Source organism: Sphaeramia orbicularis, chromosome 18 (assembly GCF_902148855.1).
Source record: "Sphaeramia orbicularis chromosome 18, fSphaOr1.1, whole genome shotgun sequence".
In the NCBI taxonomy this organism is placed as follows: Eukaryota; Metazoa; Chordata; class Actinopteri; order Kurtiformes; family Apogonidae; genus Sphaeramia; species Sphaeramia orbicularis.
Window position 1 is genome coordinate 20,538,294 of NC_043974.1, and position 18,158 is coordinate 20,556,451.

Here is an 18,158-nt window from a genome sequence, read left to right on the forward strand (position 1 = left end):
GAGTGGGGTAGGCAGTCTTTTTATATATATTGTTTATATAATGTTTCCTTCATCGACTATTTATTTGACTGTTTATTTTCATATTCAACAAATTCTGTAAAGCCTTGTGAGGCGACCTTGTTGCGACTCTGCAAATAAAGTTGAATTGAATAGGGAGGAAAAATATCTTTTCCCTTATAAACAATTTCCCTCTATGTTCCCTTCCTTACCTATCTCACAGTTGGTACCCAGGTATCCGGTACCAATGCAGTCACATATGTAGCGGTTCCAGCCCTCTTTGCACAGCCCTCCGTTGCCACAGGGGGCGCTGCTGCACCTCTTTTGCAGCTCGCGTGTACAGAAACTGCTAACACCGAGGGCGCTCTGGATCTCAGCCAGCCGGCGAACATCGCGACTCTTGCCGTCAATGAAGAGATCACGGACACAGCCTACGTATCCGTAGTTGAGCAGTGCTGTCCAGACCTCTGGTGGCAGGATGAGGTCTGACTTGGTCTCAGGCAACCCACCCAGATACATATCACTGTCCAGGTCCAGGATCTCACTGCCCTCTGGGGAGCTAAAGGGCATGCTGCGACTGTTGACTGAAATGGATCCTAACAAACAGAAACAGAAACAAGAACAGAGAATGTTATTAAGCTGGTGAAGATCTGCCAAGATTTCCAGATATACGATATCAGTGTGACCTTAGCTTTAGCTCCATGTACAGATTGAATGGAGGCATCTTGATTTTATAAAGTGATACAATTTTGATTTAATGAGAAAAATGGTGACTGAGGAGGTGTGTTGCACAGGCAGGTGGCTGAATGTGTGGGTTATATTAAGATAAGAGAAATAAGTGGATAATTACGGGACACAGCATAGACAGAGGAACAGAAAAAAAAAGAGTGAGAACAGATGACAGTAAAGTGTGCGTGTGTGTCTAATGTGTCTGTAATAGGCTAAATGGAGGAGAAGGGAAGCAGAATGCAGCGGGGAGTGGGGGAAACAAAAGGCCCTCTCTCTTTCTGTGATTAACGACTCCGTCTTAATTTTCTATTAAAAGCCAATTACAGCAGGAGCAGCAGTGAGATAACAGGTGCGTGCGCGCGGACACACACACACACACATACACACACCCTTCCTCATTATACAATGTCATTAGGGGGAGATATAATGTCCAAGGTGCTCGCCCACCTACAGATCATTCATCAGAAAGCACACTCTCAAGCATGCAGATGCTCCTGTTTGTGCCCACATGCAGGCAGCCATCAGAACACAGATAGGCAGAAAAAAATCTACCTATATTAACAGATACCACCAAGGTTATGTGATCATTCTCCTGTCTGTCTGTCAGCAAGACTATACAAAAAAAAACTACACAAATTTCCATGAAACTTGGTGGAGTATGGCACCAGCCAAGGACCGAGCACTAAAATTTTCAAGCAGATGCATAAAAAGGGGAGGCACTTGAATTGTTTTTCACTTTTTCTAACAGCGAAAAGCCCCAGGATAACTTTGAACTTAAAACGACCAAAGTGGGTTTGTTCTATTAGTTCTATTAGCAGAAAGAGATTTAAATGGCTTTTTCATGTAAAATTCTGCTTCTCTCTTTTACAGGTGAGAATATCGTCATATCAATTATCTTGTGTTAGCCTGTGGTGACACATTGAGCCAGACTATGGTTAAAAGAATCTGCGTGCTCAGTGCTGCTGCTCTGGGTCACATACCACTCTTAACCACAAGTTTAAACTGCTGCTCACCTTTCCTTCCTTCCCTCTGGAAATCCACATGGCACCATTCCCCGTCATTGACCTTCTTGTTGCTGGCCTTCAGCTTTGTTTTTCCAGAGCCCATATCGATCAGCAGGTACAAATACCCATCCAGCAGCTCCATGGCAAAGTAATCAGTCTTCAGCTCCCTCCCAGGCTTTTGCTCTTTGGGACCCTGTGGGCGACCGTGGCTGAACAGAAGAAGCCCGCTGGGCTCTGTTGTGCGGAAGTCAAAGGAGATGGATCCAGTTTTCTTGGTGTTCCACTTCGGCAGAGAGATGTATGACTCAGGAGTCTCAAATGTGACGGGGTCCAGAGCTGCCACGTCTTCGCAACGGAACACCAGGTCACCGTTCAGGGTGATTTTGGGGTCTCGCTCAATGGCCAGCCGTGAAAGCTCCAGCTTAAAGTCATTGTTCTTGTACACCACCTGTGAAGAGAACAAGTCCAAGTATTTAACACTCATCTTAGAATTCCTATGTTAAATACTGCAGGTGATATGAGGTAATGGTATATTTGGTGTTTCCATCTTCCTAAAGCCTAAATTATAAAACACAGCTGCAACAAACACCATCATTCTGTCCACACTACAGGGAGTGTGCAGATGCATCCTAATTGCTCAAATTAATTCCAAGTGGCTGCTGGGAAATCTTGTCAGCATGTGGAAATGATGAATCAAAACATGAATGGAATACTTGCTCTTGAACAGCCACAATAGCTGAACCAGCTGCAGAAGCTGCTTTCCCATCTCCAACCCACCATTCAGTACTAAGGCATTTAGGTCAAAGAAGAGCTCAGTTTCCCTGCATTAGATGCTTTAGACAAGAAGTTCTTTAAGTTTTGAAATATTCAAACAGTGAGCAGCCCCTTAGGGCCGCTATGTTGCTCAGGGCACACTTTCATTGATCTCACTGATGTGCGGTAGTGTTGGGATTATCTGAGAGCACAACATTCCTCCCTGCTGTAAAAAAAATCAGTGGGTCAAAGCCATAAACCATGCAAACTATTTGTTATATAAAAAAAAATTGAAATCTAAGTATTTATGCACAATAAAAGGAAAAATTAAATAGCTCCAGGGGATATTCCAAAGCATAGAAGTGAATGTTGCCTACAGTCTTAATGCAAATGTCTCAGACAGCCTTTGATGAAATACGGCTCTATTGTTTCAGCTCAAAGTATGTGTCTATGCCTTACTGTGAGCATTCATAATGGATTAAGCGCTAAAGGCAAAGTAAATTATCCTTGTCTTTTATAGTTTTAGTTTTCCTTTTATTTGTTAAACACTCTGTAGACAGTGCTCTGAGAGGCCGTCCTCCAGGTAATAGTGTGAAGCAGCTGAGGTCTTTATGTTTGTTTGTGTGTGTTTTTTTTTCCCCCTCTCCTGATTGTAGTGTTCCTCATGCTCTCTCACACACCCACACAGAGTCCCTGAAAGGTAGGAGGGAAAAAATCCCATCTGTACATTTCAATGACATTGTTTTGCTATTGTTGCTGCCATGATGTTAAGCTGATTGTTTTGTTATTGTGATGTCTCAGGTTTGAACTCTCACATCTCAACAGGAGTACTGAGTTCTCACTTAGCTTAGACCTACCTTAGTTATTGTGTTGGGAGCATGACACTCTGACTTTGAATGCAGTTGAGAATTATCAGTGACATGTGGTTTAACCTGTCAAGTACAAACTGAATCAAACACTGCATAGTTTTACACCTATTGTCATTGTATTGTCTATGAGGTTTCTTTTGTTGGATTTGGAATATCCAGGTAAAATACTAACTTTCTCTTAAATCTTACCTCTTAAGGCACTGACAGATTTTTAATGCTCGTAAGTACAAACATGTAGAATTTGTCAAGCTATTATTTGATAGTAAGTCACCGTTTGCTTTTATTTATATTGGCCTGTTTTCGTATTAGCACCACTGAAAAGCTCATCATATGGAACGCGGTTTGCTGTATTGGTTTTTGACTATCTAATTTCACCAGACTGCTGCTGTCATTCCTCATCGTCTTTCACACTATCTCTTTCAAACGCCCTCCAATCTTCCTCCTTCTTTCACACATGTACATCTCTCCCTCGGCTGCATCCTCTTTCTCCGTCTCTCTGTCGAACACACCTACGCACAGGCACTGAATGCACCACAAGAACGCGGATATATACCGGTTTATTCTTGAACTTAAGCCTCCTTTGGTTATCGTCTACATTGGTTATGCTGCTACATGTACTGTACACCTCGTAATGTTGTCATTAGCGGAGATTAGTCCTGGTAATTAGCCATGATAACGCTAAAACTGGCAGCTAATAAGGCATGAGCTCGTATGGCTTAAGGTGTTAGAAAAAGAGATGGGGTAGGTGAGAAAAGAATAGATAGTGGGGGCAGAAAGATGATTTATTTTTATTCTACTTATTTTGAGATTTTGTTTACCTAAAATGCATTACATTTACACAAGTCACAGCCTCTACTAATGCTTTTACAAAGAAGCAAACAAAACACAAAAGTAGTATGGAATAAGGTTGGAAACATAATGTACTGGATGACTTTTTGGCGCATCTGTGATATGGTTTTAATAACCAAGCTACCTTATGTTAGTTTTGGGTAGTTACAAAATAAGTAGTTTGTGAATATTATTTCAAAGCCCTAAAAGGTTAATGATCTTAAAGGGGTCATATTTAGCTAAACCCACTTTTATTAGTCTTTGGTACATTTATTTGTGTATTTGGGGACCCTGATAGTTCAAAAACTTTGAATTTGAACCTTTCAGGTGCTGAAAAACTATCTTTATATTAATTTTGGCAAAAATCAAGTGGATTTCTACAACCCTTTTGAATTCCTGCTTAATTTCCAGCTCTTCAGGGAGCACCTCCTGTCCTAGCACTTTCAAACATTCCATTTTAAATGCATTATGTTCATTCATTTGTTTTACTTGGTATTTTTATTTCACTTGTTTTAAACTGTACAGCTATTTTTATGTCTTTTTAATCTATTCTTGTATCTTAGTCTATAACTTTGCTTTTTTATTCTTCTGTATGACACTGTTTTTAATTGTACAGCTGCTTTATGTCTTTAATCTGTTCTTGTATTTTATTCTTTTATTTTGGTTTTTCCCCTGTAAATCGCTTTGGAAAAAAGCGTCTGCCAAATGCATAAATGTAAATGTACATTGTAATTTGTTGCGTCTATAAGCAGTTATGTCACAGCATTTGCACATATAAGGTCAAGACTTCCGATGAACATTTCTCTGAGTACAGCATATTGTTTATCAGCAGCAGCGGTTGTAGTCCATACTGAAAATATGTCCAAACTTTGAGCCAATTACCTAAAATGTTCAGTTGTTGGTTGAACAGGACAGAGCAGCACAGCCAACAACCTGGAGGTGGTGGGGCGTGAAGTGGTTCATGTACATTCAAAGGGCCAGCGCTCAAAACGACCTTTCTGGTGTCATTACTCAGAAATAGGGTTGAAGACGGACCTGTGGAGTTGACTTAATGAAGAGTTCAGACCCAAGCAGAGCATTTACAGTTTATGTAGACCACAGGGAAATGTTTTAAAATGCATAATTCTATTTAAAAAAAGCAAAATATCACTACTTTAACAGCTGTGAGGTTGTAGTGACGCTTTTCTGTCCATTGCACAATTTGGCCAGTCAATGTGAAAGTGAATATGTCCTGTCCCTGTGCTCTTGAACTTGTGCTCAAAAAAGCAATGTCAACATTATTTCTTAATAAAATAAAATTCAATTTATATTTCTGCTAGATATTCTTTGTCAGACGACGAACCACTGGATTTTCTCTGAAACCGTGAACCTTCCCGACATCCACGCAAACACCCCACTCTTCAGAGGATGAACACTTTTTATAATAATTTGTCCCTTTTCACTACTGAGCATTAGCTTTAGTATTAACACTGAACATAGTGTGAAAAATAGCTCAGTTGTGTAGAATCCCAACAGATGGAACAGATTTAGGATGACCCTGACATACATTATGTTATCTGAATTATTTATATAAGAAATGTGTGAGAATTTGTTTAATGTGGTTAATGTTTGTTCTCATTTATGAATGTATTCAAACTGGGTCATCAGGCAGAGACAGGGTGTCATAAATAATAGTATGCCTTCTGTCAGCTTTTCATTAATGACAGCACATCTAATGTTAGGGGGATCTTGTGCAATATGTGCAGCGTGTTAGCTAAACAGCACCGAGGGCAGATGGCCTCTATAAAATTGCTGAAACATATGATACTGTATGATCTTCAACAAATGTTGGATTTACTCTGGTGTTCAAATATTAGCAGGCACATAGTTTGTTGTTGCTGTTCAAAGGTGTTTCAGACTACTACCTTTGGTGAGAATTTAACAGCTTTGTGTTTGACTCAAGCAGCTATCCTTGTTTGCTGTGGCTTCTGCCAAAATTAGCTTTTTGTTTGGTGTGTGTACTTCGATACGAACAAGACCAAAAGTATCATTAAGTGTACAATATTTACTCAAACTACTTATATTTTTCAAGTGTGTCTCCAAAATCCCAGTGAGGGAGAGGTACAACAGGAAGGACAGAAGGACATGGTGGTAAATTACTGATTATGTAACAGGGACTGGGAGGAGCATGGGAGCAAGCGAATGACACATCCAAGGCCAAGATTAGACAGTGCATTGATTGATGTACGTTTTATGAAGCAAACGACCCAGACTATGTCTGCTCAGGCAAAGGCTCTGTATGAATGCATGTGCCAACTCAGCATCTAGACCTCTCCCTTTCTTTCACATCTTCAAACCTTTGAGGCTGTCTGGAGTTATATAGATATTGTGTAATATGTTCTTTGTAATAATGGGATGGCAGGTCTCACCAGCTCATCTAACGAGTCAAGTCATCCGCTGCAGAAACACTCAGTGTCTGTCAACTGATAAAAAGAACATGGTCAAATTTTCATTAAAAAAAAAAAAAAAAAAAAACTCTTGAAATCCGTTAATGTCAGCCAGCACAGTTCCTTATACCTTCTGGCATCTATTGGCATTAACTGACAAGGACAAGCCATTAGACCAGGGGTGTCAAATTCATTTTAGTTCAGGGGCCACATTCAGCCCTATTTGACCTCAAGTGGGCTGGACCAGTAAAATAATAACAGTGAAAAAAGTAAAATTATATTATGATCAGGTTTACATCTACAAAGTTTCCTTAAAAATCTGAATAACAGTGAACAACTTGAATTGTCTTAAGAAAAACAAGTGCAATTTCAACAATATTCTGCCTCGGTTTATCAGTTTATCATTTACACATGTGCATTACAATCGCACAAAACATTTAGTAACAGGCAGAATATTGGTAAAATTGCATTTACTTTTCTTAAGACATTTCCATTTGTTCATACTTGTTCAGGTTATTCACATTTTTTTGTAAAAGTGTAGTTTGGTAATGTAAACATTTGGGCAATGTAATTTTACTTTTTTACACCAAAAAAAAAAAAAAAAAAAACAAAGAGAAAATTTGGAGTTGTCATTATTTATAGGTTATTACCTCCGCCAAGGAGGTTATGTTTTTGTTGGCGCTGGTTTGTCTGTCTGTTTGTGCGCAAGATAACTCAAAAAGTTATGAACGGATTTGGATGAAAATTTCAGGAAATGTTGATACTGGCACATGGAACAAATGATTAAATTTGGTGGTGATCGGGGGTGGTGGTGGGGCCACAGGGGCCCACTGATCTGCCTTGGCGGAGGTCTGCGCTCTCCGAGTGCTTCTAGTTATGATAATATTTTACTGGTCTGACCAACTTGAAATCTAATTGGACTGTATGTGTCTGTATGCGGAACCTGAATTAAAATGGTTCTGACACTACTGATTGTTAATATCTTCAGTGTAACTTTTGCATTTCACAAATTCATCCTGCGGGCCGGATTGGACCCTTTGGCAGGCCAGATTTGGCCCCCGGGCCGCATGTTTGACACCTGTGCGCTAGACATTTTTAAGTTCTATTAACACCAGGTTTCTAGGAATCATAATTTACATGGCCCTAACTTATGGTTTGGAATGTTTCCTCTGTTTTAAAGGAGTGGCTAACAGGGGGGCTCAAGCTTTCCTCAAGGGTGGCTCCATTGATTTGTTTTGTCATTGAGAAACTCTGCAAATCCAAAGGTCTTTAGGTCAGCAATGCAAAAATAATCGCTCCTTGCTCTTGCAGGTGTGATGTGAACGTCTGTTGTGGCCATACAGCACACATTTTGTACTTGTTTTTATGGGATGACACCACAGAAAAGGCATCACTTAAGGCGCTGATGAAGTAACTTATCTAAAATTGTACTGATAAATTAAATTACAATTACCATGTATGCTGACTGAAATCTTGGCGATAAGAAAGAACAAGTGTAGAGGGAGAAAGGCGAGAGTGTGCTGCACTACTATTCCAAGTACAAAGTATCAAATGAATGTGAATTTGTGCTAGGTGAGGTCTGAAGATTTTATCACCCAACAAAGGTGGGACTTGGAGGATGCTGCAGACACAAAGATAGAGCATCAATATGAAGTTGGGAGGCTAGAAGTGCAGACAGAGAGTGAAAGAGTAAGGGCAATGAGGAGGGCAGGAGCATTCATCCACTACATGGAATCAGTCGAAGAAATCAATTTTTAATTTGGGCGTCAGGATGGCAAAGCTAGCGTACCAACAGCGCTACCATGGACTTAATTACACAAAACTGCCCCTGAGAATGGCAAGATGAGAGGCAGAGGGAGACAGAGGTCGGGGGGGGGGGAGTGATGGGAGAGGCGGAGAGAGTGAGGAGGACAAGGAGGAGGGGATGGAGACAGAGATGGAGGGAGGAGTGTGAAATGAGCGATAGCAAGGTCACTGTCTGGGAGGGAGATGGGGAGGCGGAGGTTGCGGTGCAGAGACAGATGGTGACGTGCAGAACGAGAGAGGAATCTGTGGAAACAAGTCTGGAGGGCTGAGGAGCTGAAAGACCTGATTTCACACCCTATGACTCTGACTGGGAGCCTAGAAAACACACACATACATCACACAGTGTATGATCATAGCATGTGGGTGACTTTGAACACACACGTATGAGAACACACACACACATAGGGCACATAAAAACTTCACAGGGCTCCAGTACATCTTTTGGTGCCTTTTTACTCCTCTTCTGCTGTACTCAGTCTTTGGATTTCTGCTGCCTGGAGGGTGCTGGCCAAGCGTATCAAAGGCGTTTGACCATGGTGGCAGCATGAAAGCCTCGCCCCAGACCATAACACCACTGATAATCCGAGCTGTGCCACTGAACTAGCACAGGATGAAACACACCGCTGTCTACCCCCCAACCACTCACTTTCCTCTTTACTTTCAGATACCACCTCTCTACCTGGCACACTTAGTTACTCTCATTGCGGGTTTCTTGGCACTTTTCTACACGGTTAGCTTTCTAGCTCACTTCAGTTGATGTATTTATTAAAGTCTGACTGCAATGAAGTCACACAGCGAACCGTTTTTCGCAAAAAACATGTTATACAGGTTTTCAAAAATTCAGAAGGCTTTAACCGACTCCTATTCTGTTCTGATTGTAGTACCAAAATATGACATTTGAATGAAAAAAATAATCCATTTGCTTCTTTTTCTGATGTAAAACAACATGAATCTGTAAAGTTTTAGTGCTTTGCTGTAGAAGTCACTACATTTCGAAGTTTTTTTCAATTTCTTTTACTCTTTAAGAATAAATGCATGTTCCACTTTTCTAAAAATGACCTACCAGTTCGTAAACACTGATACATTCATTATTGCTCCATATACATACAGAGTTCCTACAGGTTTCTACAAGTTAAATTTGAGTCTTTTTAAGACCATTTAGAATAGAATTTAATGCCCATTTCACAGCCTATTTCACAGCCATACTGGCAAAAAATCTGTGACTCCTAGAATTTAGGAAAACTCGTGTCAACCAGGTCAAGAATAATCTTTTCTCCACCCAGGTGTTATTAAACTTGCACTTCCTCATGGTTACTTCTTGTTTGCAAGCCGTCCCTTAACCCTTAGAGGTCTGAGCCTATTTTGGCCATTTTTGAGTACTTTTGATTTTGCCTTTATATACTATATAAAGAAATGTTTACAATACCCATGTTTGGTATCTTTCTTTTTTTTCAGCACAACTTCATCTATCTCATTTGACAATTATTTTTTTCATTTTAACCAACTATATCAACACAACATGCCAAAAAACATACAAAAACTAGAACATCCAATTAGAAAAATGTATATAATTTATTGCATAAATAACTCAAAGCTGCTTAATGAACCTTTTTATAGACTTTAAGTCTTTAAAAGTTAAATTAGAATTGTAATAAATCAAAACTATAGTCAAATATTTGACATAAAAGCGTATCTTTACGTAGGCGTTTTCTCCGGTTTTCTCATACCCCCCCACCGCCCCAAACCCCGGTTCTGCACCCGGTTAAGGTGGGGGTCATTCTCACCCTTACCTTTAATGCTAATGCAGTCTGTGGATTAGAATCCGCAGATTGGATCAGTTTTTTTCCATTTCGAAACAGGACAAAAAATGACGAATATATGGTTACAAATATAATGCCTGCCCCACCTCATTTTCATACTTTTACTCACATTTGTTTGCTCCAGTTTCAAAACATCATATCTCTGGTTGTATTTGCTCTATCAACATCAAATAAAAAGTGGAAGTGTTTCAAGTCCGCACTTTCGAATGCAACTGTCCCCAGTGTTCTACGTGACTGACTTCCTACGCAGGTCACAGGGCTGTGACCGTGGACCCCTAAGGGTTAAAGTTACTAAATTCAGCTTTCTCAGCTGCACGTGTGTTGGGCTGAATGTTTTGTGGTCATTTCTCGCGAGGGGCTGCAAAGCCATAATTGGTTCCTAATTTCAATATAAATTGTAAGGTTGGAATGGGTGGAACTGAGTAGAACAATGTTACTTTCTTTGCAGCTTGGACATTTCCCAGAAACGTTTAAACACAACACAGTGAACAAGTTTATGGCAACATAACTTAAGACCTACCCCATCAAATTTAATACCCTTAAAATACCTTTTTAAGGTATTAAAAGCAGATTTGTAAATTCAAGACTTTTAATACTTCTTAAGATCCTGCGGGAACCCTGTACATAAGTCAGCGGTCGTAAACTACTGAAATCTATGCAAAATGTTATCCCTCCCTACCTGTATCAATTTGTTTAATATACAGAATCACAAGCAGTCAGCGAAACATTTTATTTAGCTTGAGGTAAACAAGATTTTAATATTCTACACCTGAGTGTACAAACTTTTGAGGCATGTTTTGCAGTGCTGCCTCAAACCCAAACTGCTAAATGACAAACGCAGCCCTTGGCAGAAGGTTAAACATAAATTCCAGTATGGTTATTCTACAGCAACACCATGTCTCCTCTATTTTAGGTGGAACATATGCCCGTCCCTCTCAACCACATCCTACCGTTGCCTCAAAACTATCATAGCTTAATTCACTTTCCTTTTCATGCTTTTTGTCTGCACTGCCTGATTAAGTAAAATCTGCAGCTGACAAGTGCGACTTCATGATTCTTTGAAACATTTTCTCCTCTCACTACACACATTCAACTTACACTCTTAATTTATTCCACCACTTCTGGCCATTTCTTCCTAATTTTCTCTGTGCAGATCCTGACTCGTTTAGCTAATCATTGGAAGATCACTCAGTCTAGCCGCTAGGGCTTTAATGCTCCACCTCCAACCATCTGCTCTGATGTTTTTGTTTGTTTTGTTTATCTGCAGCCCTTTATTCACTTTGCTTCTTCTCGTTCACCTCCATGTGTTACTGTGAATACTAGGAAAACAGAACAACCAGCTCTACTTTGCTTGTACTCTGTGTGTTAGTCGTAAATCCAGCCTCGTCTTGATGAGAGAGGATAGTTAAATGCCTTGGGAAGTTTAAGACCCACTGGGGATCCTTCCGATAGCAACCCAAATAATGAAAATGTAATTCTACAGGCATAATTAAGTTAGAGATAGGGCGATTACTGTGCGATCCATTAAAAGTGATGGCAAAAGTAATTACTTATTCAATCAGCATGGTTTTATGAGGAAATGCAATGGCACCATGTTGCGTTGCAGCTATACAAGTCATTACATTTACAAGGGCATAATACTTTAAGCTGTGATTGATCCTCTTGACAGCTTGTTAAGTGGTGAATTAAAGCCCTGGAGAAAATAAAAGTCATCTTTTGAGGCAAAGTTGAGGAAATAAAGTTTTTATATGACAACTGTTTCCTACATATCCATCACTGACTGCATATGCCTGTGTGCATACATGGTTACATGGCTTGTATTTCATCTGCATTTTATTTTCACATCTACTAGGCCAATGTGTTGTGTGTAATATCTGTGGATGTGTTTGAGAGAGTGGATGAGAGAAATTAACATATAAAAAAGTAAGTGGTCTGGCACCTTATATTCACGCATTTGGGAGTTATAGTCGTACTGCAAATGGCAAATGACCATGTGAGAGTGAACACGTATGTACATGTGTAAAGTAGATGATTAACCACAGTAGTACATGCCATGTGGTATCAAGTTCATGGTATTAGATTTATCTCCAATTTATCAAAAACATCTTACGTGGAGTTTTCAGCAACTGAGTTACTCCACACTTGACCTTTTAATAATGAAGACTTACTGCTAATCAGCTAACAAAATTAACACTTCTTCTGATGAGGCACCTCAGTTCACCTTGCCGTGTATTTAATGTGCTTTGTCAACTATCACATTTCCAAATGTTTATGGAAACAGCAAAATATGAAAGACCTTCATATCCTCTTGGGATATTTTTTGAAAACAAGGCAATGTGAATTTATTGGAGATGGAACGGCCTTTTTCAAATAAGCTCTGATGTAGCAAACATTTAATCTCAGTGGATAGATCCCCAGCATCTTCTCAAATATCCAAATGGAATGCAAAAACACGACTGGTGGTAGCAATGGGCAGTGAGGGCTAATGAAGAGACTAAGTTATTCATCAGTCTATTCCATGATAAAAACTATCATAGCCATTTTAGACAGGAAACCTCAAGAGAATACGCTATTGCCTTCTTCTAATGATACAAAGCAGCCTAGTTTATTTGCTGAAAAAGCCCTTGATTTCTCTCCCAAAGTTCATTTTAAACCTGCTTGACATTTATTTTTTGGAAACATGACTGTTGTGGAATCTCATGGGGGGTGTTATTTCTACACCATGTGAACCTTCAGATTCAAAAAGACACACATATTGGAAACGCCAAAATACAGCATATCATAGACCAAAGTTAAAAGCACAGCATAGCACTCACGTCTTTAAGGCAGCCCATGAAGTTGTTGCTGACAGGTGATCCGGGCAGGTCAGCAGTATTGGGGCTCCCTCCAATATAGAAGAAGTCATCAGAGCCCAACATGGTGTAATCCTCTTGTGTGTAACCAGTGGTGGTCAATATACCATCCACTGAGATGGTCACCTGTTACAGGCATAGGCCCAACAGAGATAGATGAAAAGAGACAGAAAGAGAAAGAGAGACCGCAGGGATAGACAGAGATGGAGAATGACCAGAGAGGAAAGAAATTAGAAGAATGAGGAGGAAAAACAAGGAAGAAATTGGATTAAACACCAGCAAGAGGTGAGGCTGTCCCCTAAACGGTATCACTTTGTTATTGGCGTGTGGTGCCAGTCAGACTTGAGGTTTTCACTCTTGAGTGCAGCTGTTAAGCCAAAACCAATCCAACAGTGCCGAAGTGCCCACTGTCTTATCACTAGCAGTAAAGACTGACCCAAATGTACTTCTAACAGCATCACCCTCTACTGAACCATTACTCATTTAAACCCTCCAGTGAAAATAACTTCTTTATGAGTATTATTCAATATTTCCATAGTTCTTATATTTTGTGGTTACATGTTTGAGCAGGGTTACTGCAGAAAGCGACAAGTAGAATCAAATATACAGTTGAGGGTATGAGACAGTATGGACTGAATATAAAAAAAACATATATATACTATATCATCATACAACTATGTACTTAATACAGTTTTTAGAATCCCTCAAGCAGGTTATTTTATTCATTTATTTATTCATTTTTATCTCAAGTGGCATTTAGGATTTAGATGTATTAAGTCTCAGTTTGTTGTTATTGCTGACTCATCTGATTAATTAGTTCATGAGTTAAGAGTTGCACTTGTAATTTAAAATATGAACCTACGCAATGAGGTGATGTTATTTTTTTTATGCGACACTACTCCCTACCTGATCCGTGAACAATCATCAAACATGGAATTTGAACACGTATGATGAAGACCTCCTCCACATAGCTTTTTCCAATGGTCATAATAAATAAAACCAGTTTACATTATACTCATTACAAAGCAGAAAACTGCCATATTTGAATCAACCACTAATAAGTGCTAATTTGGCTAACTGTATTAAATTGGGGCTACATTTGCTAACAGTGCCATGGCTATGCTGCTGTACAAACACCCTAACAAATCATGCTGTATGATTTGGAAGAGCCTTTTTCAGTTAGCAATCAATTTATTGTCTAAATTGTCATAATGGAGCTGGCACTGGCCAAAGTGAGACGTCCCAGTCTCTGGCTTAACATCTGTTATTCTGAATAAATGTACACTGCATGAATAAAGCAATGCAGGGAGCCTCGTACACATCCATCTATTTCTAGTGCTTTTGTTCACACTGAAGTGATGCTAGTACAATCTACCTCTAACTAACACAGTACCTGTGTACACTGATATTTGGTGTCAGTGGGAGGCAATGCTCCTTATAGAATGCAGTTTGTCCGTTAATAATCTTGTAATAGTTATAGATAAGGGGCAGGATCTGGCTCCATACAGTGAAAAACAGATTGGTAAGAAGAAACTTTAACAACTGCACTCAACAGATCAATCACCTCAGCCGAGTAATGTTCTTGTCTTTTTTTTCTTTTTGCCGTACTTTCCCTCTAAACAGGGCAACTCATTTTTATGTCTGCTGTTGCTACTTGTTGAGAAAGAGGGCTTACATCATCCTGATGCATCTGTGGGTGAGTGTCAGTGTGTTTTGGTTATCTTCACACAAGGGGACACTTCTACACTAGATTTTACTGCAGGTGGGGACGAAAAACAGGTGCAAACAACCTTCCATGGCCTTTGCCGAAAGCCGTCTACACTTTGCATAGCTTCCTACTGAGGTAAACTAACAGCGTGTGAAACGTTTCGGTTGTTAAATGGTAAAGACCAGTAAAGCTGCAGACAATCAAAAAATTACTACAGATATGGATGAAGCCAACAACTTCTAAGGCTAGGAACTTTTGATTTGGGCCCATATTTTGTAGGGGACTGTCAAAGGTACACATTTAGGGCTGGTTTTGATCACTGAGGCCATTAAGGAATGGCAATGGCTAGCTGCCAGACACCTATGAAGTTTCCAACTAAAGAGGATGAATGAGAGATAATGTTCTGTTATTTCTCATGCTCTTTATATCATTTCAGGAAACACAGCTTTAATGATTCATCCAACCTTTTAAATATATGCAGTGTAGAAAAACTGCCTAAGGTGGAGATATTCTATTCATTATTGCATTGTGTGATCTGAGGATGGACATAAAAAGAAATAAAAAGTCCACAGAGACAATATACCAGAGAACAAAAATACACATACATTATTAGTCCAAAACTGGGAAAAAAAAAAAAAAAACTAAATGTTTCCTCTGAGGTAACTTTGTAATAATTCATAAGATTTCACTGTAGTTCATCGCTTCCACTACATTGCACAAACATCCCATTAACTAACATTACAAGCACTTGCAACACAAGTCAGAGGAGATGTTTTCTACAATATCCTAGTTCTTCTGACCTGAAAACTACAGTCTGCAGCTGAAGAGTGCCCAAAAAAAAAAAGCCACGGGGAGTCAGTGTGCATTCAGTGACCCTCAAATAATCAAATACTAAAAACATAACAGCAAGATTTTCCCAGCTCGAGTTCTTTTTGTTTTGCATTTTATTATTCAGTGTTAAGACGTGTAATTTACATCACAACAAGAAATACTGAATCTAAATTCTGAGAGGGTCTTCCAGAAAAAAAGTATAATCTAAATTACAGACACCATAAATTGTAATTACTTTAATGTAACACTGAAATGTCTTGAAACATGAAAATACTGAAAAAGATTGATTGTGGGAACAGCACTACTGCAATTATTTCCCATATGGAAAACTGATATCTTGATTAAATCATAATCTTTAGGACCTAAAATATATTAATGGACAGTTACCACTTCATGCATTCACACTTCATAAATATATAAAAACAACAGGGCTATTTTTTTCCTCCTGCTTTAACTTCAGTCTGTCAGTATTCTCTGAAATATCGTGGACCAAATCTGTGGAATAATCTAAGACCTGAACTTCAATTAACATCTACTTTATCATTGTTTAAAAAGCATCTGAAAAGGACTTTAATTCATGAAAAAATGTAAGGCTGTATATCACTTGAATTGTATTTGATGATTTGTAATGTGGATTATATTTTTATTGTTTTTACTTCAGTTTATTATTTCAGTTATATTGCATTTTTTAATTCTTTTTTTTGTGTGTTGTTCATTTCGGGGGAGGTATTCATATAAGCCTTCTTTTTTGGCTTCTAACCTCTCCTGCACAATTTTGTTACTTGTTTGAATGTCGTTTTTTCCATTGTTGTTTTTATTTTGTGCAAATAAATAAATAAAAACACTATAATAAGCAAATTACTCTTATTTTTTTTCTTTTTTAACAATTTGACAACTTTAGAAGTAGACCTCACTCAAACCTCTGCTTCTTCTTTTGCTGATGCTGATTTTTAATTGAATTTTACCGGCTCTTGGCATAGTTCGACAGGCCACAGCACAGAGAAACCTAGCACATCTAGGCCTGGCTGAACTGTATGTCCCAAGCATTAAATTTAAAAAAAAAAAAAGGAAAAGAAGTGAGTATACTGCAGGGATTAATGTAATTTTCCATTTTAGCCATGCACATGCTGGGAGAATAACTTCAAACACACTTCTGTGGTGATGACGCAGTTTATATTACGCAATTAACCTTGCTAAATGTAAGTAATGAAGACAAAATACTATTGGTAAAGCAATAGCGTTCTATATTCACTTTAATCATTTTCCTCTGTTATAGTTCACTACATTTGCACACAATTTCCTACAATGAGAACGCTCAAATCTCATCTGCTGTCGTATTGATTTTCTGAAGTCTGGTACGCTAGCAACTTATGTGCTGACTGGGGTAAAATTTAAAAAAAGAAACGAGGCGGAGTGAACCGAATGTATTACATCCACAGCAGCCAGTACTTCCATAAAGAAGTGTTTGAGAATGAGGCCAGGTGGTATTGAGAGGATGAGGAGCAGTATCAAAGCAAGTCTTGAAGCCTATGCTAGCCATATCCCCAATATGAAAGGAAAGGAGGGGGAAATCAGGAATTTCACACTTTACTGTATTTGAAGCTATATTCTGTCAGGCTTTCAACACATACAATGGAAAATAACTTTGTGCAATTCACTCGGTCTCATGGTGCACATCCTCTATTCATGAATACAGATCATCTTGTAACTTCAATCCCCAAAGGCGGTCCTCATTTTGAGCATTCAAACTTTACCTTCATTCCACTTTCTTTGTCAGCGTTTTTTGGACTTGCAAAGAACATCCTGAAAAAATACGGACACCTAACGGTACAGTCACATATTCAACATCTTTAACCATGCAGAGAGAAGTCAGCAAGCTTACCTTAAAATGTACCACTTACCCTTTATGGAACTACATCTGATTACTGTCTTTTATAGGGAGAAAGTGTGTTACATTGTGAAATAAAAAGTACAATTAACAAGACAAGACACATTTTGTAAAAGACCACCCACACGGACCTCTATTAAGTCAGGTCAATGTCAGACCCACAGGAAGAAATTGAAAGGGTACTCATCCATCGGTGGACTTTGATAGGTGTCTGGCAGCTTGTATGCTCATTGTAATTTATAGTGACAGATGGGCTTAAACATGATATGTGTTGTTGGCAAATTGCATCTTCAGGAACTGGGCTACCTTCCTATGTTAGCCGATACATAAATAAAGTTTGGGGAGCTTGGGGTGTTTACCGTTTTGGTGTCAAAAGGATGGGTAAGAGAGAGGGGGAAGTTCTTTAGCAGTGTGCCGAAGAGAATTAAAAGGGTTGGAGGGTGAACGAAATCGGTTAGTACTTTTGTAAGTAAGGGAAAGTCAGACACAAAAATGGTTGTTAGTACAGTTACAACAAAGGTTTGATTCAAACAGTAGATTAGTAACACGCTTGTTTTAGTAAATTTAGTCAGAGTGGTAGGAAGATGTGAGGATTCTTTAAAAGTCCTCTGCACTTTGATTGCTCAAATCAGATCCAGATTTGGACT

At 39.0% G+C, this 18,158-nt stretch overlaps 1 protein-coding gene across 8 annotated transcripts in view; it reads right to left on the reverse strand.

The window, feature by feature from the left end:
• The window catches only part of nrxn2b (neurexin 2b), a 759,383-nt gene that overhangs the window by 413,124 nt on the left and 328,101 nt on the right, over window positions 1–18,158 (reverse strand). For all 8 annotated transcript variants that reach the window (XM_030161797.1, XM_030161795.1, XM_030161798.1 and 5 more), the window contains 3 exons: window positions 13,049–13,210; window positions 1,740–2,178; window positions 210–593 (listed from right to left, as the gene is read on the reverse strand). In XM_030161797.1, the coding sequence (XP_030017657.1) occupies window positions 210–593; window positions 1,740–2,178; window positions 13,049–13,210 (985 nt within the window). The remainder of the gene's footprint in view (window positions 1–209; window positions 594–1,739; window positions 2,179–13,048; window positions 13,211–18,158) is intronic.